The sequence below is a fragment of the Lygodium microphyllum genome, chromosome 5 (genome assembly GCF_053477565.2).
Source record: "Lygodium microphyllum isolate KBCC chromosome 5, Lygodium_microphyllum_v1.1.10, whole genome shotgun sequence".
Taxonomy (NCBI): Eukaryota; Viridiplantae; Streptophyta; class Polypodiopsida; order Schizaeales; family Lygodiaceae; genus Lygodium; species Lygodium microphyllum.
The window spans coordinates 75,056,492-75,084,490 of record NC_141139.1 but is presented as its reverse complement, the minus strand read 5'-3'; the positions used below and the strand labels follow the sequence as shown (position 1 = coordinate 75,084,490).

Here is a 27,999-nt window from a genome sequence, read left to right as displayed (position 1 = left end):
GATAGGAAAGTGAAGCTGATGTGCGACACTTGTTGGCCTGCTTTGCCATAGAATAGTGTTCCCACGCAAGGAACGCTAGTTGCACATTATTACTATATCAAATGCTCGATCTGGATAGTGCCAAGTGGGCACGACGAGGGGCTTCGCATCGTTGAAGGTCTGCGAAAAGCTGCTGTCTCATCTCATCTCATCTCATATAATTGTTAGAATATAATAAAACTCGTGTGGAGCTGCTGCGTCACTGTGCACCTGACAGGAATCGGTCGGTCCGTCTGTTGTGCAACCTGCGGGGCGCGACAATGTCGACTCCATTGTTGCGGAGGGAGCTTTTCAGAGCAGCCGCTTCTGCTTGCTCCAGCTGTCGAGTGAGTCTGAAACCGTGAATTGGTTTCCATATCCCCATGTAGACTGAACTTTCTTCCGCCTTTCTCCATGCCGTGCTTTTTTTCTGTACCAGTTCACTACAGGTATTTGTTCTTGTAAGCATATATAGACTCAACTGCATAGATCATAGCAGCTCCCCATCGATTGAAAGTTTGGGGAATAGCTGTTTACATCCACCAGAAGCTTTCCCCTGTGGTAAAATGGGCTATTGTCTCTTGCTTTTTCCCCTACAGTATTCAACATCATAAGCTTCTACTTGGGACGCACCGCAGACCTAGCCAGGTGCGGTTGAGGTAGGGGGACTGCTGGCTCGGGTTGCCTGTTTGTACCCTAAAGGGTTCAACATCATGATCTTTTCCTTGAGACAGAGGGGGCGACAGTCACCTGCTTCCAACAGCACCTAGCTAGGTAGCGATCCCTTTATCGCAGAGCTCATGATGTCGTCATTCACAATGTGGGAATTTGTCTAAAACTTATTGATTCAACTGCATATACTGAAGTAGCTAAGCTTACAGATCACGCACGTCTAATTGATTCTGTGGAGTTACAACTGGCCATGAACTCTCATTTCCATGCTCTATGACTTCTTATCTTTCACTTTCGGTAGGTGAACTGGACAACAGCCGTGGCTGCAAGGAGAGCCTCCAATTCATTAGCCTTCTTGCTGATTCTACCCATCAATTTATGCAGCATAGGCTGTTGTGATTGAATTTAGAGGGACATGTGACGATCAACCACAGTACCTCCAAAAAGTAAAACTCTGATAGCTAACATCTTAATTTTGCTTACATGGAATGGTGAGTTGTCAATCCAGTGATATTCGCTCCATCAATGGCTGCACATGCTATTTTGGAATGCTATGCAACTTGTGGAGCAAATCACATTTAAGCTGGCTAACTCAGAAATAATGCATGTTTTATGGCTGCTCTTCAGTTTCACCATAGTTCGGGGACGTTTGCATGTCAAGTCATCAATCTTTGTCCATAGTTCCTTTTTTGGAGCTCATGTGTGTAGCATATCATGTTAATCCCATAATTGTTACCTTATTTCTTTGGCTCTTGTACAGCCCAAAACAGATCAATCCAAAAAGATGATAGTCTAAACCTTTGGTAGGATAAATGGCTCTAATATATAAATAGCGCACTTGGACATGGCCATTCCATCTTCGATCTCCACATCCAGGTGCCATAATTTGCCATCGGCTTCCATCAACATCATCCTCGCTATCCATTGCCATCAGGTTTCAGCCAATCTTGGAGTACATGTGCTCATCCTTTCATGTCTGGCTACTGCATCTTGGGGGAGGCATTACTGTTTCCTGCCTTGGTGTCAGCATTGTGTGCCTCGAGGATTTGTTAGAGAAGAAGATGATGCTGAAATCTCTTCGACATGATGGCTGTTGTTAAGAGGATTGTTGGGCAGCCAATTGGAGAAAGAAACACAAGAATGTCGATGATAATCTCTTCAAGTAAGTGGCTGCGGATAGCTGATTGCTGGACAATTGTTTAGGAGTGAAAAAAACACAAAGACACATGTATCTAATGTAGGGTTGATTTGTTTGGAATGGTTTCACATTGTTGTTTGCCCTTGATGTAGGACATACACTGGGTATGGATCACCCTAACATCTAGTAAGCCATAAATCAGCTGATCACAAGACACCTTTTGAGGGTACTTGTAGTTGAGGTGACCAAACCGAGCATGCCACAATTTTGTTTGTGATTGTGAAGAAAGGAGATAAGAAGTGAGGGGCATGGTGCTCCAAAGCTTGTAAACACCATTGCCCTTTGACCCTTGATACACCACTTGTTGAGTCAAGCCATCTAGAATCCTAAAGGAAGTAAAGCATCAAATTCCATAGTGAGGCCTAGTTCACATATTGCTCACTGAAAGTAAATTGCATTGGATGCAAGTGGGCAATAGCTTCCTTGGATGGAGACGTGTGGCAGGAAGCGCCACTATCCATGCAGGAAGCACCACTATCCATGATACACACATGGGTTGTGGAGCCATCAGTGCCACTTTAGATGTAAAAGGTGTCTCAATGACTTCCAGATGAACAAAGATGGAGGAATGTCTGCTCTTGATGAATCACAATACTTGTTTTCTCCTCGTCTTCCTTCTTGTCCTTGGCTCGGCAATCCTTCTTCCACCGACCAATCTTGTCACATATATGGCAAGTGGTGTCTTTCTCCTTCTTAGACTTGTTCTTTTTCTTCTCTTTACCCTTTCTTTTTTACTTTAGAGTTTTGACCCGTAAGAGCCATTGAATATAATTTTTGAGAATTGTGGTTCTCAAACTAAGCGCTCCTCTTGGTCCAGAACCATGGGAACCAACTCTTCCCATACTCCATGGTGTTGGTATGACCTGAGGTTAACAAAGAAGAGTAGAAACTACCACACTAGGAGGGCACCTATGGTAGAAGAGTCACCTCTATTTCTTCCAAGGAGAGCACATTCCTAACATTTAGAATTTTCATCTATAGTTAGTTGAGGATGTTGATGTGATTCTGCATAAATGCAGACTTGTTCAGGTCCAAAGTTTGCATCAGTACTTCCAAGGAGACCCTTTTCATAGGTGTCATCTTGTTATAGTCGATCAACATTAGCCATTATTTGATGAGCATCGGTCATATGCTTGATGTGAGCAATGATGGCCAATGTACATGAGAGGAATAAGAATGAGCGAATGTGAGCATTCAGTTGTCCCAATGTGCATGGGTCTTCTCTAATCGTGATTTCTTGGCTTGTCTCAAGGATTGAAGACTCCTTGATTGTTGGATGGTCAATGGCTTCGGTCACTAGCTCTGTAAGATCATAGGACTCCAACATGGCCTTCATCATCCCTTACTAGATGCTGTAGTTTTATTGATTGAGCTTTTGATCATGGGAAAGAGTTGGTACGATTGGAACCTTGTGGTCCATAAGGGCTTGGAGCTTCATGTCAACTTCAGACAATATCCTATTCCACCTTTGAATAACTTTGTATATGCTTGGTAGCCCCCTCTTTGGCTCTAAAAAGGCAGTTGGCTAGGACTACCTTTGCCCATTTATTGAACTTCTTTATGGGTGGAGGTGATAAAAACTCAAATCTGCTCCAAAAGGCTCGAAGCACAGCCTTTTTCACCCTTTGACAGCTGTTCCTGCACAAACAAACAGCAAAAAAGCCTCTTTTTGCATGCGTCTCCGCTTGCTCCACCTGCATATTGATGTGCAGCCCTCTTGCTTGAACCTGTATGCTGAAAAAACAGCCTTCTATTTCGAAGGATGACACTCTCCTTCTGTTAGCCTGCTCTTCTTCAGTCTCAGTCTGTCATCTCCTGGTTGTGAGCTCCTGTCAGAGTCTGACAGGAGACAGAGGAGCTCTGTTAGGACATTTTTGTGGCTGCCTTAGTCAGCATGCAGTCTTGTGTTTGTTACAGCCCAAACTGGGCTGTTTTTGTCTAGACTGCCCATTTATCTGGGCAGTCGGCCAGATCTGGCCAAAGTCGGCCAGATCTGGCTGGTCGGCCAAATCTGGCCAGGTCGGCCAGTTTGGCTGGTCGGCCAGTTTGCTGGCCTGGGGGCTATTTATAGCAGCCCCCCCAGTCAGTCCAGCATTGTTCTCTGCAGGTACAGCACTGCTCCCTCCGTCTCCGTCTCCGGCATTGGTGTTGCCACTGCTTCCAGTCTGTCCTGGTTCCCTCACTGACGCTCCGGGCTGCGTGCAGGGACTGTTCTGTCCATTCCAGTGTATTCAGCATTCATCTCAGTCAGTGCAGACTTTCTTCCTTCATTCTCTGCTTTCTCTCTCCTCTCCTCCGTGTTCGTGTTCTTCCGTTGCGCACTCTCACATGGTATCATCGCCTGATTGAGAGCACGGAGGAGAGAAATACCTTACTGCTGCTGCCAACAAATCAACCACAGCCAGGAGACTTCATTAGGCGGCTGTTCAGCCTGCGTTTGCTGTCCATGCTGACTACAGAGGCTGCCACGTCATCCAGCGACGCAACAACCCTGCGTTTGCCACCAGGCGGCCTCTCCTGCTGCTGGGCGACCTCTCAACAGGCTGCGTTTTGCTGCTCTGCAGGTCGCTTCCATCCCAGGCGGCTCTTTTCTTGCTGGCGACCTCTGTCCGGGCTGTTTTCTTGGTGCTGGTGGTCTCTTCTCTGGTGTTCGACATCAGTATTCTTGCGTTTTGCAGATCTAGGTGTTTGTAGGCACTCTCTGCCTGCGTCTTGGTGGTTGGTGACCACATTGCTGGTCCTATTTCGACAGTGGCACAACTTTCTTTGGTATTTTGCAGATTGGAAGATGTCTTACCAGTTTTCAGGCTTTGAAGACTCAGAGGATGAGCTTCTCACTCATCATTCCTCTGAGCGGAGGCGGGATTATCGTGAAGTTCGACATCGGGAAGAACCTCCTCGCACTCGTCCTTCTTCAGTCCATGCATCTCAGAGGGTTCCATCTACTGCGAAGGTTTCTTCAGTGAAGACTGCTTCAGATGTGCGGATGCCTTCCTTGATTCCCTCTATCCAGGTGCCAATTCTCCCTTCCTTTCCGAAGGAAGATAAGTTGGATGGTTCCAACTACTCCCTATGGTCGTGCAAGGTGGCTTGCATCCTTGATACCTTTGATCTTTGGGAGCTTGTTTCTTCGCCCATCGACCGATCCCTCGTGGATTCGTTCGATGGCACCTCTATGGACCGTGCAGCCTTATGGGATAGGCTCAACTCTCGAGCCCGTTCTTTTCTTTTTATGAGTCTACATGATTCTGTTCTTGTACATGTTTACAGGTTACAGACCGTGGCGGAAGTGTGGACAAAGCTTGCGTCTTTGTATCAGCACAATACATTTGCTCACAAGATTTCCCTGGAGAAGAAGTTGCGGATGCTCAGTCTTGATGGTTCTTCTTCCATGAAGGAGCACATCACGAAGATGGAGGATATGCGAGGCGAGCTAGCCTCTCTTGGTCGTCTGATATCGTCTGAGGATATGGCGATGATTCTGTTGACTCAGCTGCCATCACCCCGTTATGATGTCTTCTATACCAGCCTCATCACTTCGAGGACCTGTGAGACACTCCTATGGGAGGAGCTTTCCCCGCTTGTCTTGGAGCATGACGAGCGACTTAAAGAGGTGGGAGCCAGTGGCTCCACCAAGGCATTTACGGCCGGCACAGGTGGCGGCAAGAAGAAGAAACAAAAGAAGGAGAAGGCCAAGGACAAGAAGGAGGAGGACAAGAAGGATGCGAAGGAGAATAAGCCCAAATGTTCCCATTGTGGGAAGGGCACTCATCCCGAGGAGAAGTGTTGGCAGAAGTATCCCCATTTGAAGCCTAAGGAGAAGGACTCGAAGGCGGCCCCAGCCATAACAGAATCTGCGTTTGTGCATCTCTTTGTTGAGGAAGGCACTGGCCTAGCTTCTGCCACTCAGGAGAAGCCTTGGCTCGTCGACAGTGGAGCATCTTCACATATGACCTTCCGTCAGGATTGGCTTCAGGATCTTCGTTCCAGAGGGGGTACAGTCACCATTGGTGACAGTTCTACAGTTCCTGTTCGAGGCGTGGGGACTTTACCTATGTTTTCTGACAGGCGGTCTTCCTCCGCCAAAGTTCTCTATGTCTTGATTTGGGTTTTAACCTATTATCTGTGCATGGCCTCAGTTAGGTACCCGAGTCATTTTTACACAGGATGCAGTCACAGTGGAGGATACTTCTACAGGTGATGCTCTTTGGACAGGTACACAAGAGGGTGGGCTTTATACGCTCACAGCCTTGGCTGCGCGGACTTCCCATGAGCTTGGGCTGCTTTGGCATGCTCGGTATGGTCATTTGAACCTTGATTCTCTTCGCTGGGCTTCTAGGAGGAAGATGGTGGAGGGACTTCCTGATTTCCCTCCTCTCCACACTTTGTGCCCTAGCTGCTTGAGGGGCAAGCAGCACCGGCAGCCTCACCTGCAGGTTGCTTCTAGGCGGGCTACTTCTCCGCTTGAGTTGGTTCATACCGACCTTTGTGGACCGATGGGCACGGCCTCCCTTGGGAAGGCCAAGTATTTGATGCTGATTGTGGACGACTTTAGTCGTTATGTGTGGCCTTATTTCTTGGAGTACAAGAGCGAGGCGTACTCCCGTTTCTGTGAGTGGCAGGTGTTTGTGGAGACCCAAACAACTTCCAAGGTTCGTGGTGTTCGAGCTGATCACGGTGGCGAGTTCACTTCTCACCTTTTTTCTCAGTTTTGCAGGGATCATGGTATTCGGGTGGAGTATTCCCATCCGAACACACCATCAGAGAATGGTGTGGTGGAGCGTGCGAATCGGACCATGATTGAGATGGCCCGATCTATGCTGGAGCATAGGAGTCTTCCTCATTTCCTTTGGGGTGAGGCGGTGGCTACAACGGTGCATATTCGCAACCGCTCTCCAACTTCGGTATTACAGGACATGACTCCGTATGAGGCTTTCTTTGGGAAGCAGCCTTCCGTGTCCCATTTCCGCATCTTTGGGTGCGATGCTTTTGTCCATGTGGACAAGAAGAAGAGGAAGATGAAGTTCGACTCTAAGTCGCGAAAGCTTATCTTCGTTGGTTATAGTACGACCACGAAGGGATATCGGCTCTATGACCCGACGACGCGGACGGTTGAGGTGAGCAGGGATGTGATCTTTGATGAGGCTTCGGCCTCTGAGGATCCGATTGATGGTTCTATTACAGATGTTTCTTCATCCTTGACGGACCCCCCCCCCCCTTCTCTCCCTTCCCTTCCTTCCAGGATGCCCTTTAGCACCTCCCCTATTCCTCCTCCCTCGGCTTCCCTTTCCCCTTTGGTGGATGTGCCTTCGTCTTCTACGAGCTCTTCTACCGCCACTTCAGGATCTTCACGGGATATACAACCTTCTTCAGAAACGGAGGATCTACCTTCACTCGGTGAGGGGGAGTCCCTCTCCGATATGGGTGCTTTACAGGTTCCGGAGACCCCCTGGTCTCCCTCACAGCAACAGGAGTCTCTCAGGATTCCTTTATGGTATCGCCGGCTCATGCAGGATTCAGGTGTTACTCACTTCTCTGCTTCTTCTTCAGGTCCACATCGATCAGCATGTTTACAGGCCCAGCGGGACAGTTCACTATGTGTGAACTATGCTCTTATGTCACAGATTCTTCAGGATTCCGAGCCTTCCACTGTGGAGGAGGCTCTTGCACAGGATATTTGGAGACAGGCTATGCAGGCCAAGCTCGATTCCATTGAGCGAAACCATACGTGGGAGCTTGTTCCGCGTCCCGCGAAACGGAAGGTGATTGGTGTGAAATGGGTCTTTAAGACCAAATATCTTGCAGATGGCTCCTTGGACAAGCATAAAGCTAGGCTTGTTGCCAAGGGTTTTGCTCAGCGTGTAGGGTTGGATTACTTTGAGACTTTTGCTCCTACAGCCAGGATGTCTACCATCCGAGTTCTTTTGGCTCTTGCTGCTCACCACCGTTGGCCTGTCTTTCAGATGGACGTCAAGTCTGCTTTTCTGAATGGCGTTCTTGAGGAGGAGATTTATGTTTCACAGCCTCCTAGTTTTCTTGTGCAGGGGAAGGAGGATCATGTCTACAGGCTGCGGAAGGCTCTTTATGGCCTAAAGGAGGCTCCTCGTGCTTGGTACCAGCGGATTGACCGCTTCTTTCTACAGAGTGGCTTTGCGCGCTCCGCTTATGATCCCAACCTCTACTTACGGGTTGTGGATTCTCTTTCGGTGTTCCTTATCTTGTATGTGGATGATCTAATCATTACAGGGAGCGACACTCAGCAGGTGGAGCATACACGGTCCCTTCTTCAGCAGGAGTTTGACATGACGGATCTAGGGATCCTTCACTTCTTTCTAGGTCTGGAGATCTATCAGATGGCACAGGGCATTTTTATCTCGCAGCACAGGTACATCTCTAAGCTTCTTTCAGAGTTTGATATGGCTGAGTGTCGGCCTATCTCATGCCCCATGGACCCTGAGTCCAAGCTTTTCACAGCTGGAGTTCCTCTTACCAATCCCACCCGTTACAGGTGCCTTGTCGGCTCTCTTATCTGGCTGCTTCACACTCGGCTGGATATCTCTTTTGTGGTGGCTTTATTGTCTTCTTTTATGCAGACTCCTACCCAGGATCACTGGCAGGCGGCCTTGCGGGTTCTTCGCTATTTACAGGGGACTCGATCCTTCGGGATCATGTATGGAGATGGGATTACCCTTTCTGGATGGAGTGATTCTGATTGGGTAGGTGATGTGGATTCGCGACGATCCACTACAGGTTATGCTTTCACCCTTGGATCTGGTGCTGTCTCTTGGAGCAGCAAGAAGCAGCCTACTGTGGCACTTTCTTCTACAGAGGCTGAGTATCGGGCCCTTTGTTTGACCGCTATGGAGGCAGTTTGGCTTCGTCGCTTACTCGCGGAGATTGGCTTTTCTCAGACCGGACCTACGGAGCTGCGCGTGGATAACCAGAGTGCTCTTGCTTTGGCCAAGAACCCGGTGTTTCATGCTTGCACGAAGCACATTGAGGTTCAGTATCACTATGTTCGAGAGCGGATTGTGGATTCGGAGCTGGTGGTGGTCTATTGTCCTACGGCGGCCAATGCAGCTGATCTCTTTACGAAGCCGTTGCCTCAGGCTTCTTTGCTTCATCACATGCGGTTCTTGGGTCTTCAGACTCTCCCAGGAGTTGAGAGGGGGTGTTAGCCTGCTCTTCTTCAGTCTCAGTCTGTCATCTCCTGGTTGTGAGCTCCTGTTAGAGTCTGACAGGAGACAGAGGAGCTCTGTCAGGACATTTTTGTGGCTGCCTTAGTCAGCATGCAGTCCTGGGTTTGTTACAGCCCAAACTGGGCTGTTTTTGTCCAGACTGCCCATTTTTCTGGGCAGTCGGCCAGATCTGGCCAAAGTCGGCCAGATCTGGCTGGTTGGCCAAATCTGGCCAGGTCGGCCAGTTTGGCTGGTCGGCCAGTTTGCTGGCCTGGGGGCTATTTATAGCAGCCCCCCCAGTCAGTCCAGCATTGTTCTCTGCGGGTACAGCACTGCTCCCTCCGTCTCCGTCTCCGGCATTGGTGCTGCCACTGCTTCCAGTCTGTCCTGGTTCCCTCACTGACGCTTCGGGCTGCGTGCAGGGACTGTTCTGTCCATTCCAGTGTATTCAGCATTCATCTCAGTCAGTGCAGACTTTCTTCCTTCATTCTCTGCTTTCTCTCTCCTCTCCTCCGTGTTCGTGTTCTTCTTCCGTTGCGCACTCTCACACCTTCAGCTTTCCTCAGCCCGCTCCCATGAGACAAAGTGGCTGTTGGACAGCCCTCAAATTCTTGAGCATCTATTGTATCACACTTAGCATCTTTGGTTTGTTCATCAAGTTCATTTCAACATTTATTCATTCTTGTTTCTGCATATGTATTTGTTTGAATTCATTTGTTAGTTGTGTTTGTACACTTTGTGTTTCTCTCCAAACCCTAGTGCATTCTAACACAGTATTGGAGCAAGTTGCTCTTAAAAGAGTTACTTGAGCTATCATGAGCACTAGCTTTTTCAAAAGCCATAGGATGTGTCTGTGTTTTGTGTTCTGCATTTGTATTTTTCATTTTACAAGAGTGAAAAGAACTAACTTGTGATGTAACAATCTTCCCCACTGAAGTACTTACTTGCAATAAACCCTCTCATCCACAATTCCTTGTCTTTAGAGGGTTTGAGGGAGCATTTCTCTTCATCTCCATTACCTTTAACAAGCATGAATCCTATCCATATTTCTTCTTGAGAAGGTGCATCTTGGTCGGGGCAACCAATTGTTGAGGATGGCCACCTCATAGCTGAGAAAAAACATACCATTGGGTGAACAACTGACAATATGTCTCATCACAACCATGCTTGGTGGTAGGTTTGTACATGCATTTTGGTTTGTATGAGCCAAGTGTATAGAAAGGTATGGCAAACGTAGAGGAGCACGAAATGTGCAACACATAGAAGGTGACCTGTAGAGTGCTGAATGAGAATATGAATGATACAATTAGGGGCCTCGAACCTCTGTCTCAAGTACTGGGGACATGACTGAGAATGATGTTAGAGCATGTTGTACTCATGAAGGATCCCAAAATGCAGAAGCAGCAGTCCACCAGGCTGGAATGATGATGTTGATGGCAGCAGAGGGAGTAGTATGCATTCTCTGGAGTGTGATGGCTGTCTAGTTGATAGGTGGCAGCTAAACACAGGTGTGGTAGCCCAAAAGGTAGGAGTGGTGATGAATGTAAAGATGTCAGCTGGTCAGATGGCAGCAAAGGATGAAGTTGATTGCAAGGTGGCATCATTGAGGTACCACACTTACCATACATGTTATAAGTTCACTGCCGACAGGTATAGATACATCTCTGCATTATGTATCTGTTGGCAATGCATTTATAAACATGTACATGTATTTGTTGGCACATATATGAGCCTACTTTGATCCAGCACACCTGTGATGGAGCATACTTCAGAAGATTCTGAAAATTACTTAATTAGGCTTTACACTACTAATCTGCATTTCTTGGAAAAGCTGGAAAGCATTGTGCCTATGGCCACATTGAACATTTTACCTTACATAGATATTATGTGGTACAGTGGAGAAAGGGTACACATTCTGAGCTGGAAGATAAACAAGTCCTAATTGTGGGAGATCTTTCCTGAATGCTTTACAACCTGGCATGATCAGTTACACCAGTGGTTGTGTAGCCATGTAGTAGCATGATAATCTAGAAAAGTTTGGATATTTCAAGTGACTTTTAATCATCCAGTGTACATAGATAGGAGAAGGTGGAATGTGTTCTGAGGTCTAGTATTGGATCAGCACTTTGCAAAAGTGAAGCCATGAGAAGAAAGATCAGCAAAATGCATGTGTAGAATAGCTCCAGACATGTCCAAATCAGGTTGCCTAATAAATTGACAGCAGGGTGGCCTGCTTCAGCCAATAAATGCAACAGTAGGGTCTCTAACTCATGGTGTGGCGAGCTGGGTGGCAGCAGAAATGGCTTCCTCTACTGATAAATATCTTCCAGCTGGGCACTAGTAGCAGCTTGAGGATGGGGTATGGGCAAAAGTGTGAGGGTAGAAGACTGATGGGTGAGGGCTGATCAAAATGGGATAAAGGGATGCCCACAACTTACTCTATTGATAGATGATGTTAGTGCGTTTGTCCTACTGCCCAAGAATAAAACCATTTATTTTTGGTAACCAGCATTAATTGTTTTTTGCAGCTGTTTTAAGGAGAATGAAATAGGGATTAATGCACAATACTTTAGGGGGATTAGTGAAAATCTTAACATCAATGGCTCAACATCTGCTCTCAAGTCCAAAAAGATCTGCCCAAGATGGTGAAGATGTCAGAAGTGGTGCAGCAATGGAAGCATAAACATGTGCTGAAATAAACTGCTGAACACAAGACAAAATAAAAGAAAGAGAGAACACAACATAGATGAGATCTCAGATGTATGCTCAGGAAATAGAATCCATTTACCAAGATATGAGACAGTATAGAAGCAATGTGAGTCACCGGGTGTGGAGGCATTGGCACATGCTCCTTCTCTCCAAGAACTGTTAGGTGATGAATGAATGAGGAGGGGGCCTAACAATAAATAGGGCAAATAAATGCCAAAAATATGAATGGTCTCCGATTGGCTGCAAATAATTCCAAATCCCCATAAATAGTAACAAATAAATAGCCTAAATAATCTCTAAGCCCAGCCTGTTGTACCACAAGTACAGACTCAACCATGAACTGACTAATCTGATACAATGCAATATAATATACAATGATAATGTCGCATCATAGTATATACAACAATGTCCATCATTGTAGAACTATGGATATCCAAGTAGTGGGTGTGCAAGCCACCACCAAGGTGTCTTGGAGAGAACCTGATGTCGATGTTGATCGTACCAGCTCCTGAAAATAGACAAGAATCATAGCAACTCTCAATGAACGAAGTAGCATATGTGACTAGCTTGTCACCAATGCCGCAGCGCATAAATGACCATGAATGCCCCTTCTTTGGCCAGACCTCCAAAGTGTCCCCTCATGTGAGCTCTAGACGAAAACCACCCGCTCTTTGTCAAAGAACCAGCCCCCACGAACCTGGATGTCAATTCTACCTGCAGGATTTGTACTTGCCAGGCGTCAGGGATGTCCCTCTCTAGATCCTGTGCATCTGTATAGAAATATAGATGAGGCACGGCTGCTCCATCTCACCACCCTCTCACACTCTCTCTCTAGCATTGGAGAGTCGTGATGGATGACCTCATCACCACCACTAGAAAGTAGCCGAGGAAGGGAAGGGGCCACCAAGCCCTTCCCACGATCCGAAGAAGAGGATCCCTTCCGCACTTGGGACTTCGCCTTGGTCGGAGGATCGGAATCGGAATTTGAGACAGATGAGGACTCATCAGAGGAGTCTGCATCTCACTTCGTCTTTTGTTCCTTTTTCTTCCTGGAAGCTGCTAACTCTTTGCAATCCTGTCCAAATACCTTCTTTTCTCTACTTCTTTTCTAAATCCTCCATCAAGTGGCAACAAAGTGGATGGAAATCTAGTAACACCTTCGTTTGAAGTGGGATTAGTTGGTTGGGGCAAGAGTAACTGTCAGATTTGTGTGCATAATGCTCATGACACTCTGCAGCATCTTGTTTGTAACTGGTGCTCTGATACAATGTCAAAAGTGGTGCAGCAATGGAAGCATAAATATTTGCTGAAATAAAGTGCTGAACACAAGACAAAAGAAAAAAAAGAGAGAACACAACACAGATGAGAACTCAGAAGTATTCTCAGGAAATGGAATCCATATACCAAGATATGAGACATTATAGAAGCAATGTGAGCCATCGGGTGTGGAGGCATTGACACATGCTCCCTCTCTCCAAGAATTGTCAGGTGATGAATAAATGAGAAGGGAGCCTGACAATAAATGGGGTAAATAAATGCTAAAAATATGACTGGTCGGCCAGCATTAAATGCTGGCCGATTGGCTGCAAATAATGCCAAATCCCCATAAATAGTGGCAAATAAAGTGCCTAAATAATCTCTGAGCCCATCCTGTTGTACCAGAAGTACAGACTCAACCATGAACTGACTAATTTGCTAATAGAAGAAGTCACATCTCCACCCTCTTTTATACTTGAAAGGTCCCAATCCAAAGGAATCAAGGCATTGGACTAAGAATGCCTCAATGGGCTGCCCAAGGGTGAAGCTAGCCTTCCTCCTTGGATAGGGTGGTACTAATATGATTTAACACTAATTACAACAAGTAATTAATTCGCAAAATTGAAATGCACACTTTACCACTTTAATCTTGGACAATGGATAGCTCGGGGCCCCAAAACTGGCGCTAAAGAAATACTGCCCAGTGTCCCTTGTAGTATTTCTTTAGCTTTTATTGCAAATGGATGGAGCACAACCGAGATTCTGTGCTCCCCTATGTTAATCCAAGTGCCTCTTGCTGTTAAAACTGACCAGCTAGTCTCTAGACCAATTTGTCCCTTGGTTTGTTCGGGGATTGGCCTTCACCCTCCTTCTTTAAAGACAAATTCAGCTCCATATCTGATATTGCCTTATTTTGTGCATTTGGTTAAAGGAGAGAACCTATGCTACATTTTCTGATCAAGTATAATAGCATGTGTTGCATTTTGTGTTAAGGATGAGAGCATATGGTCTTGTTGCGCCTTCTAACCTAGTATAATCCCAATGTTTTTATGTGGGCAATTTACCTTGATCTAGAATTACTGAGTTTCTATAGTGCTACCTAGATCATATCATAGTCATATATATGATACTAATCACGTATGATTTACTTGTAATTTTTTTAGAGCAACCACACATGTAGTGCTCCGATCTATATGGCTTTGGCTCAAAAACTCTAATCTATTATCTATTATTATCGTGGGATCATCAAATCTCCTTGAAATTTCTCAATTTTAGTTTTTAGAATTCAAGTCCTAGGCCCTCAATTTTTGAGCATACATCTTGAGGTGGTTATCAAACACTAATTTCTGCTGTAAATTAGGGTTTAGAGTAGAGATTTTTCAATATCTTCACCTCTAATGACCGAAATGGCTCAGTTTTGTTGAGATAACTTGAGAGATGGCTGTAAGATGAGAGAGAATGCTGTAGAGAGAGAAATTTCAAAGTTTAATTGCAAAAAAGGCCGAAAAAGTGTTGTTGCTTTGCTCAAACAGGCATGGAAGATGTTATCTTTAGCTTAGGACCATTAGAAAGGCTCATGCTCCCTCTTGTATGCCATCACTTGCACAAGGACCTTGGGCTGTTGTCACCCACACTTAGAGGGCTTCAAACAATTGTTGCTTGTAGGACTAGTCTTTGGTGGTTGCAAATCATATAAACACTATCTTCTTACTCTCTAACAACCTCCTTCTCTTGCAATGGCTTGAAGAACTTCCGCTAGTTCCCAAAATATTTTTTTTACTTGCATGGGCGAGTTTTTTCAAGTGGCAGCTTTCTAATCCCAATTTTCAGCATTCTCTAGCTTATTAGATAATTTTTAAAATATTAATTTTGTAAAATTAATTTAATAACTATTCCAATGCTTGAAAAATAATTTTAACAGCCAATAATCAAATTGGCTAGGTCAATTTGTCTCCCAAGTGTCCTTGAGCAGTTATTGAATCATAGATTGGTAGTAACTAATTAATTAATGCTAGTCTCTAATATCACTACTAACATTAGTGGCATTGGGTACCACCTAGTACCTATCAAACATAGCTTATTACAACTTTTCCCTTTGGTACCCAACTGATATCTCAAGGTCTTGGGTCCCACACTGTGAAACAATTAACTTGCGCCTCATATATACAAGTCGCATTTGCACATTTGATTAAGTTTTAGTCAAATACTAAGCAAAGCAATAAAATTTCGCGTGCTCGTGACAAAACGTCCCCTTGAAATCCTTGCAATCGTCCTTGAATTGCATTGCAATGTGTCAAAGCATCCGTTCTTGCTATTGGAAATACATGTTGAATTGCATTGCAATGTGTCAAAGCATCCGTTCTTGCTATTGGAAATACATGTTAGCATTGTAGTCAAGCAACATGTGCATCTATCATTTAACCATGCCCATGCTCTTTGCATGTGAAATTCCAATCACTCATCAGTTTACAATCCATACACATGAATCATAGCCAGTGTTAAAACCACAAGGGATGCATCCACATACCAAAGCCCGACATTGTTCTGGTGGCTGACCACTAAGCTTGACGACCACTAAGGCATTGTCATACATAAACTAAGCATAACCAGTGCCTCATCGCAATGATGATACCACATGATAGTCATGTAAAGCATACATCAGTAGCAAATTACATGTAACTTATGCAATTGTATTTCTTTTGCATCATTTGCAAATATTCGTTGCATACCATCCATATGTCCCATACATGCCTTATAAATGTACATCACATCAAAATGTATATTCCATGTACTCCATACATGCCAATAACCTTGCAAATGTATAGTTTTAGAGCCTAGGTGCAAAGCATACCATATGCATACTGACTCACAGTGACTAGTACACTGAATAGTAATCCCAATGGCAGAAATACTGTTAGCACACAATACTTTGGATGGAAACTAAGTACATCTGAGATCCACTATATAACCGAGTTTTCCATCACTAGGGGAGTGGAGATGCAACCTCCCCATTGAGCATTAGGCAATACTTTGGACCTTCTATGCTCTGTAGAGCATGAAAGAGCTCGATCCAAAATCAGCTCTAACTGAAATACATCAAGTTAAAGTGTATGACTGAGGATAATTTGCCAAGTCACCCTTCTCCATCCGGTTGCATTCTTTTATAGGGGAGACAACGTTGAAGCTTTGCCTCAAAGCCTCCACTAGGTTCTAGGCTTTTTTCCCTCTTAAGCATTGCAATGCTTTATACTTTCACATTGTTGTAGTTCCAACTTAACTAATATGTAACATTGCATCCAGTTGACTACGCCCTCATATTTACTTGATATGCTAGGAGCAGCACATGCATTAGGAAGCATTCTTGTTTGTATATTTTGGACCATTGCAATGTGATTGTGTATGGGAATTTGCATACTACCAATTGTATCAAGATACATTTTTCCATACATTGCATGCATTACTAGCTGCATTTTTTGTCATGTAAGCATCACTAGCTACATTTTTCCTCATGACCAACACTATATGAAGTATTTGCACGATCAACATTAATATCATGAGTCCCAAACACACTGGGTTGCATATATGCATTGCCAAACTTGCCACTTCATGCTCCAAGATCATGCCAACATTGCTATACATGGGGTTATGCATATTACTGGCCATACCTAGATACATTGGGCCTTGCACACCATACATTAGTTGCTGCATACCATAAGGAATTGTGCCATACATCCTCGTATGGAGTCCTTGACCCACCATAGCATGGAAACTAGTGCCACCACCAGAGTATCTTGGTTGCTCCATCATTGCATACATGCCTTGCTATCCAAAAGCATTAGATTGACACTTCCAAGTCCGCCTTGCATGTGCATCAATTGCCATTTAAGAGTTAATTATAACAACAAATAAATGCACATAAAATGAAATACACATTACCATAACATTTTTGGACAGTTGACTCTCTGTTGGTCCCAAAACTGGCGCCCCTTGCGGTATTTCTTTAGCTTCATTCAATTGGAAGGAGTACAACTTGAGATTCTTCAATCTCCTCTTGCTAACCAATTGCTCTTGCTGTCATAAATGACGAGCAAGTCTTTTGGGTCATTTGCCCCTTGATTCACCCAGGAGTTCTTCTTCAATTTGACCCTTTGCTGGCCAAATGCTACCCCAAATCAATTTGGGATGGACTGGATCCTGAATTCCCTTGATAATCTTTAATTATCAACTGCTAATTTCAATCCCTTGAGCCTTCAATCTCTGGCACGGATCCTAGGGTGGCTGCTAAACCCTAATTTCTGTTGTAAATTAGGGTTTAGTGCAGAAATTACATATCAACCACCAAAAATGGCTGAGACCTCCCCCGAATGACTAAGAATTGCTGAGAATGGTTGAGCATAGGCTGAAGGAGATGAGAGAATGTTGTAGAGAGAGAAAATTCTGAAATTTGTCGTGAAGAATTGATAAAAAATCAGTTGCTGCCTTGCTATACCAGTTCCAAATGGATGCACCAACAACAATAGAAGCACCAGAGTCTGTGATCTTCAGGAGAAAGTGCATCAGCAATTGCCAGCTTCCCAAGGTCAAGAATATGCAATCTCCATCACCTAAATGGTCTCCAATGGCCCCAAAAGCTGGCAGCAACAGTCCAATACCTCTTTCCAACAGCTCCAAAATGAAAAAACGAGATTTTCCTCTCCCTTTAGCCCTATTTAGCATTTCCTCCACTTGCATGGGAAAGTTTTGCCAAGTGGCAGCTTTCTTAATCCATTTTCAGCAATTTTCAACCATTTAATTAATTTTCAAAATTAATTAATTATGAAAATTAATTCAGCCCTTAATCCATGCCTAGAAAATTGACCTTGCCCATCCAAAAATTAATTGGCTAGGCCATTTGCAACCCAAAGTGGTCCCATGCATTAATTGACCCTTGGACAAGCATTAATCCATTAATTAATGCCTAGTCCCTAGTGTCACCAGTGACACTTAATGATCAATTAATGGTCCTAGGGGCAAGTTGACACTAAAATTCACCTAGAATCTAACAAGTGTAACTTGTTACAACTTTTGCCTTTGACACTCATATTTTTCACAGGGTCCTTCAGCCTTCACAGCCTTCAACTATGAAAAAGTAGCTTGCACCTCACATGTGCATCTTTTAATTGCACATTTGATTAATCCTTTAATCAAATGTCAATTAAACATAAGCAAAGCATCAAATTTTCACGTCCTCGTGACAATCTCCACCTCTGATGACGCGTATGGCCGGATTTTGTTGAGATAACTTGAGTGATGGTTGTGGGATCAAAAAGAATGCTACTGTAGAGAGAAATTTTAGAGTTTCATTGCAAGAACGATTGAAAAGCTATTGCTGCCTATGCTCAAATAGCCATGGAAGTTGTCACCTACAGCTTAGGACCACTAGAAAGGTTGTTGCCCTCTTATATGTTGTCACCTGCACAAGAGGGACCTTGAGTTGCTGTCACTTGCATTTGAAGGGCTTCAAATTGCTGTTGCCTGAGGGCTTCTAACTACTGCTGCCTGCTATAGGAGTGGTCCTTGGTGGCTAGAAACCACATCGGCAGCATCTCCTTGCTCTCTAACAATCTTCTTCTCTCTTACAATGGTGGAAATAACTTCTACTAGCCCCAAAACGTTTTTTTCACTTGTATGGGCAAGTTTTGCCAATTGGTAGCCTTCTAATCCCATTTTCTAGCATTATCTAGCTTATTAAATTAATTTTTAAAATATTAATTTAAAAATTATTTTAATAATTATTCTAATGCTCAAATAAATAATTTCGAGAGTCGATAATTAAATAAGCTAGGCCAATTTGTTTCCTATGTGTTTTTGAGGAGTTATTGACCCTTAGATTGACATTACTTAATTAATTAAAGCTAGTCTCCAATGTTATCTATGACATTAGTGGCCAATAAATTGATTTAGACGAAAGTTTGATACTGGGTATCACTTAGTACCTATCAAACATAACTTATTACAACTCTTGCCTTTGGTACTCAGCTGATATCTCGTGGTCTTGGGTTCCACACTGTGAAATAATTAACTTGCACCTCACATGTGCAAGTCGCAATTACACATTTGATTAAGTTTTAATTAAATGCAAAGCAAACCAATAAAAATTCACGTCCTTGTGAGAAAAGGTGCTCCATGATCGCAAAGGTGATGTATATCTTCTTTCAAGAGCACAATTTACTAGTCCTTGGTAGTTGCAAATCACACATATCTCCTTGCTCTCTAACTATCTCCTTCTCTCTCACAATGGTTGGATTAAGTTTCACTAGCTCCCAAAACGTTTTTTCTACTTGCATAGGCAAGTTTTGCTTAGTGGCAGCCTTCTAATCCCATTTTCTAGCATTATCTAGCTTATTAAATTAAATTTTAAAATATTAATTTTGAAAATTAATTTAATAATTAATCTAATGCTAAAAAATATATTTCAAGAGTCGATAATTAAATTGGCTAGGCCAATTGATCTCCCAAGTGTCCCTTGGCAGTTATTGACCCTTAGATTGACATTAATATATTAATTAATGGTAGTCTCTAATATCACCTATGACATTAATGGCCAATAAATTGGTTTAGGCCAAAGTTTGCCACTGGGTACCACCTAGTACCTATAACTTATTACAACTTTTGCCTTTGGCACCCGATTGATATCTCAGGGTCTTGGGTTCCATACTGTAAAATAATTAATTTGCATCTCAAATGTGCGAGTCACATTTGCACGTTTGATTAAGTTTTGATCAAATGCTAAGGAAACCAATAAAATTTCACATCCTTGTGACAAAGTGACTTTCATGACCGCAAAGGTGATGTACATCTTCTGTTAAGAGCCCAATTTACTTGGTCTTACATTTGTGTCTTAGAGCTATAAATGAACAATAACATGTAAGATTTTAATTTTCTCTATAAATTGACTTGTTGCAAGGCAAGGATGGAGCTGATGAAGTTTAAAAGAAGTAAGCTGTGGTGGTAATTGCGAAGACACATTGCCATAATGATGGTGTGTTGCGAATATGGTGGATCCAAGTTGACCAGTCTTTGATGAAGTAAAAGGGGGACATATTAGCATAAGAGTTTTTACCTTGATGAAGTAAAAAGGAGACATGCTTACCAGTGCAAGGAGTTTTTATCTTGAGTGGGTGCTTGATTTCACATGTTCCCCCCCATCCAAAGCTTTCCCTTTCTCATTACTACAATGCTAATACATGGGTGATGCAAGGGATAATGCATGCCATGCTCAAACACAATGATACACAAAGGGCAGTAATGCCACTCAAGCACTGCCCTCATAAGGAATTGTTCACTTGTCCAAGTGCCCTTTTACAAGCATGATCATCAAGATGCGAATGGATAATGATGCAAATGCATGAGTACATCAATGTAGTGACCAAGATACTGCAGGCACCAAGAGAATGAGACCTCCCCCTCTTACCACTGGATGGTGGTGTGAAGAAATGCTCTTAACGCAGAAAATACAAAACTAATCGTATGACAAAGCACAAACTAATAAACACAAAACACAGTTAGAGTTAGGGTAACTCAAAGACAGCGAACACAATGAATAATGAAGTGAATGACTACTGAATATACAATGCTCATGCAACAAACATACGATGCAGTGAATATTGAATCTCGAAGTCTTGTATCTTTGGGATCAAGGCAGAAGAAGAGTGTGTCGTACTCGGCATGGATCATGAAATGTAGCAAGGCAGCCTCCATGTGTCAAACAACAACAAATGCAGCCAGAGAGGTTGGATTTGATGCAGACAGGTAGTGAGAAGAGAGAAAGACCAAAAATGCAGGTACTTGAGGAGAGAAAAATTGGGCAATAGTTGCAAACAATAGATGACTATGCAGGAAGTGTAGGCAATAACTGGAGGAGAGAGAAACTCAGCAAACACAGATTTTGGATGATGGCGATAGCTCCAGATGATGATGTCAACAGCAAATGGAAGGTTCGACAATATAGGCGACAGCTCCAGGGCACCAGGCGATAGCTCCTTGATGTAGGAGACAACATTTGATGTAGGAGACAACTCCAAGATGTAGGCGACAACTCACAAGTGGAGGTGAAGGCTGGAATTAGGCGCCGGTTGATAGCAGACAACAATGGGAAGCTCTGACTGCGATGTCCTCTGCGAATGGGGTGTGGGTAGTAGAGATATGGCTCTTGAAACCTGCAAAAACGAGATTGAGGGAGAGTGGTGGGCTGCATGCCTATTTATAGAAAGTTTTGGGGCACCCAAATTAGGATTTTGCATGTGGGACATAGTAACTCTCTAGGATCGCATTTCTTTTCAAAATAGTAAGGTTTCTTCATCATTAATTAAGCGTGTTTTAGGGCTGTTTAAGTCAAACTAATGCAATTTTAGCTCAACAAAGGAGAAGTAAGCACCACCTCTCAGCCTATCATGTTGATGCCAAAGGGGGAAGAAGAAGCATTTGATGAAGGAGAGTGTGACATGGCACTGCCATACTCCGCTGTCCACCAACTGTCCAGGAATCCAGGAAATGACTGTCTAACAGAGTGAAGTACATGTTTTACTGAAAACCTATGATTCCTTCATGTCTAATCATTGAGATTGGGGTTGGTAGAGATTACAACCCATTTTTTACAAATCACGAACCAAAGTGCATGCACCAGGTTTGTTGTGGATGCTGTCCTAAAGTAGATAGCGAAAAACTAGATTGAACTAAATGTATCTCTAGATTTTTCTTTAAGTTGGTTCTGAACCAGTTGCTTGTATCTGCAGGTGCGATGACAATCTTTACTCTCTTATCCAGTTCCATGGTGTTGGCATCATCTTGTGTTCTCATTTGTAAGAATGTTTATAATGCTGTACATGGGATGTAGCAGAAGTCTACCTTCAGAGTTGCACAGTGCACAGGTATGACACAAGAACATCTGATTTTTTGAAGAATGTCATTGGAAACTCCTTTGAGACTATAAGTTTCTATCATATATTTCTAAGTAGCCCATATAACCTTTTTGACTGCAGGCTGATTCTCTGCAGTTTACATGAGAATCTATGATACTGAAGTTGTAAATCTGAGAGAACCTCTTCACAAGTCATTTTAGAAAATCTCACTGCTGGAAGAGAAAATCACAGCATGATTTGACATGAATGGATCTCAAAAAGCTATAGGCTGATGACCTTACTTCAAGTTCAGCTTGATGCTGCAGTGGCATCCTGAGCATATGCAAGTTTATGTGGTCAGGACATGCCAATCAGAAAAGGGGATGGGAGATTTCTGTACAGCTGATCTCAGGAATGAACCAGCAATAGCATTGAAAACATACACTGGGGAGAGCTCCACTTTTACTAGCAAAGCTCTAAATCATGAGGTCACAATGGACAGCTATTTCGCAGATGTTATAGGTGCAGGTGCAGATGCAGTTTCAAGTGTCCATGTCAGGCCCAAGCGAGGGGGTCTTTGCGTGCTTGAACATGAACAAGAGACAAGCCATAATTATGCTCTCCTCCCAGAGAAGGTGCTATCATGTGGTGGTTTTTTTCAAGAGAGTGATGCCAAGTGAAGACAAAATATCTAACTTTTTAGTTGTTCTGTGTGCTCTCAGGTTACTTGGAGTGGTGCAGAAGGGAATTTAACTGGATTTAGTCCTTCAAAAGGCGGAGATCTGAAAAGTATGCATTCACAGTTTGCTCTTGATGAAAGACCACCAAGGAGGTGTGGGTCAAGAATTGGAACTGTAAAAGAAAGACCTTTGTTAGAAGGTTTGGAAATGCAAATTCCAAGTATCTGTTTCTAGGAGATTGAAACTTACTGAACTTTGAGAAGTTGATAATTTATGTTAGTCACGGTTGCATTTAAGGCTTCATATAACTGTCTTTGCAGCGTATGTTCTAATGTACTTAGGCTAGGTATAGATTTATGTGTGACTACACGTCTTTGGAATGTGTTCAAATGGTAATTTCCTAACTGCCTAGCGAGTCACCAGTGGCGTTTTTGATCTTTACTACTTGTGTTTACTTTACCATTTTGAAAAAGAGACTCTGTGCTTTGGTTTTGTGAAACTTGTATTGCCTTCAAGATGGCAATGAGACTAATAGCATATGTACAAAAGAAGTTGGTTGTAGCAGCTTTGTTCAGAACCCTGAATAGAGGCAGCATACCATCTTCATATATGAAGGGGTAGAGCAACAGTCCTTAGAGAAGTTTTTACGATTTAAAGTTTCTCAGATTGTTGTTGAATTCTTTGCAAAATTTAAGATCTGTAGGAGCATGTTAATAATAATGATGAATGATAGGGCACTTTTTCTAAAAATCAATCAGTAGATGCGTCTAAATAACAAATATTTTTTGCAGTGTGCGTTGGGAAACCTAATTTTATGGAAGCTACAATTACTTGTGCACAAAAGCAAGAGGAGGATGTGCAAGAATTTGGTAACAATGGACTTGCTCTGTTTGAACTGAATGAGGCTAGAAAAGATCTAGTAAGGCATGCACATGATAGATGGGTCTCCTTTGGACTGCAACAAAGCTTACCAGCTTTGTATAGAAGGCCTCGTCGCCAAAACATGATCATGGATGCAGTTCCTCCCCCGGTTTCAGCTTCATCTCAGCCAGAGTCTGTGGCTCTAATTCACAATATGTTAGGTAGCTGTGTGGGCCCTCCAGCTGTTAGTATAAGTGACAGTGATGGAAAAAATACAGTTCATTCTGCTGGTACTAGTCATAGGTGTATAGATATTGAACAATCATCAGGGATGATGACATATGCAAGTAACAAGCCCAAAATTGATACTGTACAGAGCATTCCTCATCATGGTTATCAAGAACTTTCTGTATCAAGCACCTACTCTGTTCAACCATTGGTCAAAATTTCAGGAGAGCTTGGGAAGGGTAAGGGCCTTCCTCAATCTTATTCATTCGGTGAAAAACAGCAGGATGTGCTCAGTCATGGAAACAGAGATATTGATCAATTATCTCAAATCAATGAGTACAGGAAAGCAGATAATGCTATGCAAAGGTGCAGAGGGAGCATGTGGGTAGATCGTTTCTTGAACAAAGGTTCACTTAATGGTTCCAATCTCAGTGAATACTTGGCATTGAACAAAAAACTCGATAACAGTACAAGTAATGATTGTGGCTCAACATTGAGAAAGAAGAACAACAGTAGAAAATCATCATTAGATTGCATGGAAAAAGCAGTGAGTTCTGGTGATTGTGTAGTATATATGCTCTCAAAACGTTCAAAGCTAGATTCTGACATGATGCTTTCTTTTAAGGATAGCACACCTGCCCGTCATGGATTATCAGAAAGGTTGGCAGGTTCTAAAAATTCACAAGAGTTCAATAGTGATACCCTTTATGTCACTGATAACACAGCTTCAGAGGATACTAATGGCTGTCGTGCTATTGATTTCTCAACCAATTTGTCCTCTGTGAAGGATTGGGTAGAAGAGTGCAAAAAACACATGGCCAATCTCTACAAAGAGGAGGGCACAAATGCTGTGCCATCTCTCTGCTTCTTCTGTGGGATGCTTGGTCATACCATCTCAAATTGCTCTGAAATAAGGGATTATGAGCTTCATGAACTCTCTAAAAAGCTCTTAGTCATGGATGGGGTTGAGCATGTAGGGGGCTACTGCCTACACTGTGACCATAAAGGTCACTGGGGAGCAGAGTGTTACCTATCAGAGGGTTCAATAAAAGAGACAGAATTGAACAAGGGGCAGGATCTAGGACATGAAGATGATGCCTGTGAGGCCATGTTAAACTTTCAATCATACAAATTGTTGCCGAACTCTATCAATGAGAATGCACAGGAACAGCTTTGTGCAAATGCGAGTTCTTTAGATGCAAAGGCGAGGCATAACTACATGCCCATGGCAGGCCTTGGCAGTATCTCAAGTGGGAGAGCTTCCCTGTTGTCTATGAACATCCTCAAAATTATTGAATCGATTCGTTTATCTCGAGTGGATCTTTTAAAGTGAGATTCTATTTTACTTTTTCTCATATGTTTGATTTATTTATTGTGTTTATGGATGGTCCTCTATTAGTATCATGTTTTCTAACCAGATTAGTGCTGCAGCTGTGCAAACCAAATGAATTTCAGCGCAAATATGAAAGGTTTTTTTCTAAGATTGCGGTTTGGAAAACGGGAGGAGGAACTAGGTGGTACAGGTTACCGAATGGCAAGCATTACAGGTCAGCCCTATCTGAATTGGTTTTCAACATACTACTTGTTCTGTAGGATGTGAGCTGAAAGTGTAAAGGAAGCTTTCCATTGAATAACAGAGATCTGTATTTCTGATGATTGCTTCCTTTGATGTTCAAAATTAGGAGCAAGGTAGGTCGAAAACTGCAATCATCATTTGAGCTGTCTGATATGGTGTATTAAGCTTTTCAGCTTCAACCAAACTGAATGGATTCATCTGTGCATTTAATGTAAATAGAACTCGGTAGGCATTTCAAGACAAATCTTTAATCCTCCAAATTACATTTTCATGATAGGTTCTTCTACAATGTTTGCTTCGTTCTAGAAGCTCTCTGTAACATTTGACAATGGTAGCCTTTTGATACTTTGAACTTTCACATACAAACCTGTCATTTACTCAAACATATTATTCTAGTCATATGGGTCACAACGTTGCATCTCCACGGTCTATTTGAATAGCAAAACAGCATTTGGATCACTTCCTCCAGCAATCAAAATTCAGTACTTGCCAAGAATACATTGTTGGCTTCCAGTTCTCTTAATGTTCTCATGACCAGTCAAATCCAACAAGTGATACTGAGGCTGCTCAATGAGCTCTCATATTTCTAGTTACATTTCTCAGTGGGATTTGTTGGAGATATCAATGTCTGCATAATTCATGTAATTGTCTTTCTTTGAGAGGAAGTACAGATGTATCAGGAGGTCAAGCTACAGGAATTGGCCTCAAGAGGACCTGTGCAGGACATTGCAGCACGTGCAGATTATGGAAATGATCTCCTTGTGCTTGACAAGTCACATGGATTAGCCATTTATTAGCAAGATATCATGGTTCTAGTTCTTTCACAGAGCATGGTGCCAGCACGTGGATTGGGCTATCCCCTTGTTATATAAACTGTATTGAGATGTCACCATCTTGCTCTACAGGAGTTGCAATAGATCATGCTTTCTTGGCATTTTACATCCTGTGCCAGTATATGACCCAGATACTGCCAACCATACCCTCTTGATCCTAGGTACCACTTCACAATTGAGACCTCTACCATATACTCTGGCTGAATCTCTCATTCTCTCCAAACTTGACAGCCACTCTGCTTTGGGGTGCTCACTATTCAGCTAACAGCATCCTACCCTCAGGAGCCACTGCTTTCTCCTCCGTAGGAACCATGCACAGACCACCTAAAGGAGTGAGTGTATCTAGCCAAGCCCATGAGGGAGCTGTACCAGTAAATATTGTGACAGGACCGCAAGGAGGCTTGGAGCACTTCCAGAACCACTGCTAATCAACACCAATCACTTCTCCCAAGACATGGTACAATGTATGCTACCTGTCCTCACCATGTGCCCATGTAGCTCCCCACACACTTCCCAACCTCTCTTCCTCCACTTGTTCATGGGCAAAATGGTGAGAGATACCATTGACAGGATGCAAAGACTGAGCACTTCCCTCATGCCAAGGATATACAGCAACCATTACTAGCCCTATGTTACAGGTTCTTGGAGAGACATGGATTGCCCTCCAGGTTTGTGATGGGCTTCCCCTGATTAGCAAAAGCGATCCAATGGGTGTTGATTGGAGAAGTGAGAGTCATGCATCCTGATTGGCAATAGATCTGTCTTCCATGCGTGTTCCTGCAGGAAACATCATTAAGAGTGGTTGAAACTAGAAATAATCAATGGTTGGCAAGAGTTGTGTCATTCACCATGTTGTTAGTCTCAAATTCTTGATCATGCTTATTGCTTTCATTTGTTTTCGCAAAATTAAACTTTGGCTTCGTTGTACATTTTCAATCTTTTGCATGCTGGGTGCTAGTGTTTGTCCTCAGTCTCATCAATAAGAATGATGCTTTGGTTTTATGAACATTTTCATGTAGATGCTAGTGTGAAGGTCAATTTCGGAGTCAAAAAGCTGACCATGTTGGTTGACCTTGGGGATACTGAGTGCACAGTTGATAGTCAGTATGTGTCTAATCAAGGTTTCACTGAGGTGAGATATGCCTGCCACTTGCTTGATGTGAAAGTCCCTATTATTTATTACAAGTGCAGAATTATGTGACTTATGCTTTGGTTAAAGAGTCAAGAGCATGTAAGGATATATGCATGGATTCAGAGATAGTGTTCCATTACAGGTTGAGTTAGCCGAGTGGTGGCGGGCAACCGAGACAAGTGGTAAATCTTTACCACAAGAGAGAGAGCTCCAGGCCAAAGTTGAGGAACGTCGTGCATGGCCATTGTGAAGATGTAACAAGTGGCTTTATCAACCATTCATCAAAATAATGGTGAATATTTTACTGTCATATCTTGCTGCAAGAAAAGAGAAGTTGGAAACATGAGAGTTGAAGCTTTTCAGAATTTTATATATGCTATCTCCAACAAGGAGTAAGGATTATTGTGTTTGAGGTCATGAAAAGCCAGAGCTTTCAATTCCAGGAAGGGTAAAAACATGAAAAGAGGACTGGCTTTTCTGTCCTCCTATTAGCATTCCTGAGTGTGCCTGCATGTGTAGTACTATATCTTTTATGTTTAATAGGCCTTCTTTCACACATTTGAGTAAAGCTATGTTGATAAACATCCCTCAACCATTTTATTTTCTCTACCAAAATTCAGTGATTTAAGGTTCCTGCCCTCTGTTCTGATAAATTCCTAGCAACTTGATGGACATTTGAGGAGACTTAGAAACTGAGATGTGTGAAGAAACCTAGGAGAGCATTCTTTCTATATCAGTTTACAGAGCCTTCTCTTAAGAGCCAATAGGACGACCATTG

At 43.1% G+C, this 27,999-nt stretch overlaps 1 protein-coding gene across 4 annotated transcripts; it reads left to right on the top strand.

Annotated features, from left to right (window-relative positions):
* Positions 1-79: 79 nt before the first annotated feature.
* Positions 80-27,999, top strand: TZP (zinc knuckle (CCHC-type) family protein). Of its 4 annotated transcripts, none has more exons than XM_087677998.1 (8): positions 80-157; positions 21,807-21,941; positions 22,053-22,546; positions 22,634-22,790; positions 23,383-25,009; positions 25,112-25,227; positions 27,109-27,221; positions 27,364-27,999. In XM_087677998.1, exons 3-8 carry the CDS (start codon positions 22,229-22,231, stop codon positions 27,469-27,471), a joined length of 2,439 nt encoding a protein of 812 aa, XP_087534124.1. In that variant the 5' UTR covers positions 80-157; positions 21,807-21,941; positions 22,053-22,228; the 3' UTR covers positions 27,472-27,999. The 4 variants fall into 4 exon arrangements, with proteins under 4 accessions (XP_087534124.1, XP_087534122.1, XP_087534123.1 ...); XM_087677996.1 differs by lacking the exon at positions 80-157 and adding an exon at positions 180-365; XM_087677997.1 differs by lacking the exon at positions 80-157 and adding an exon at positions 180-467.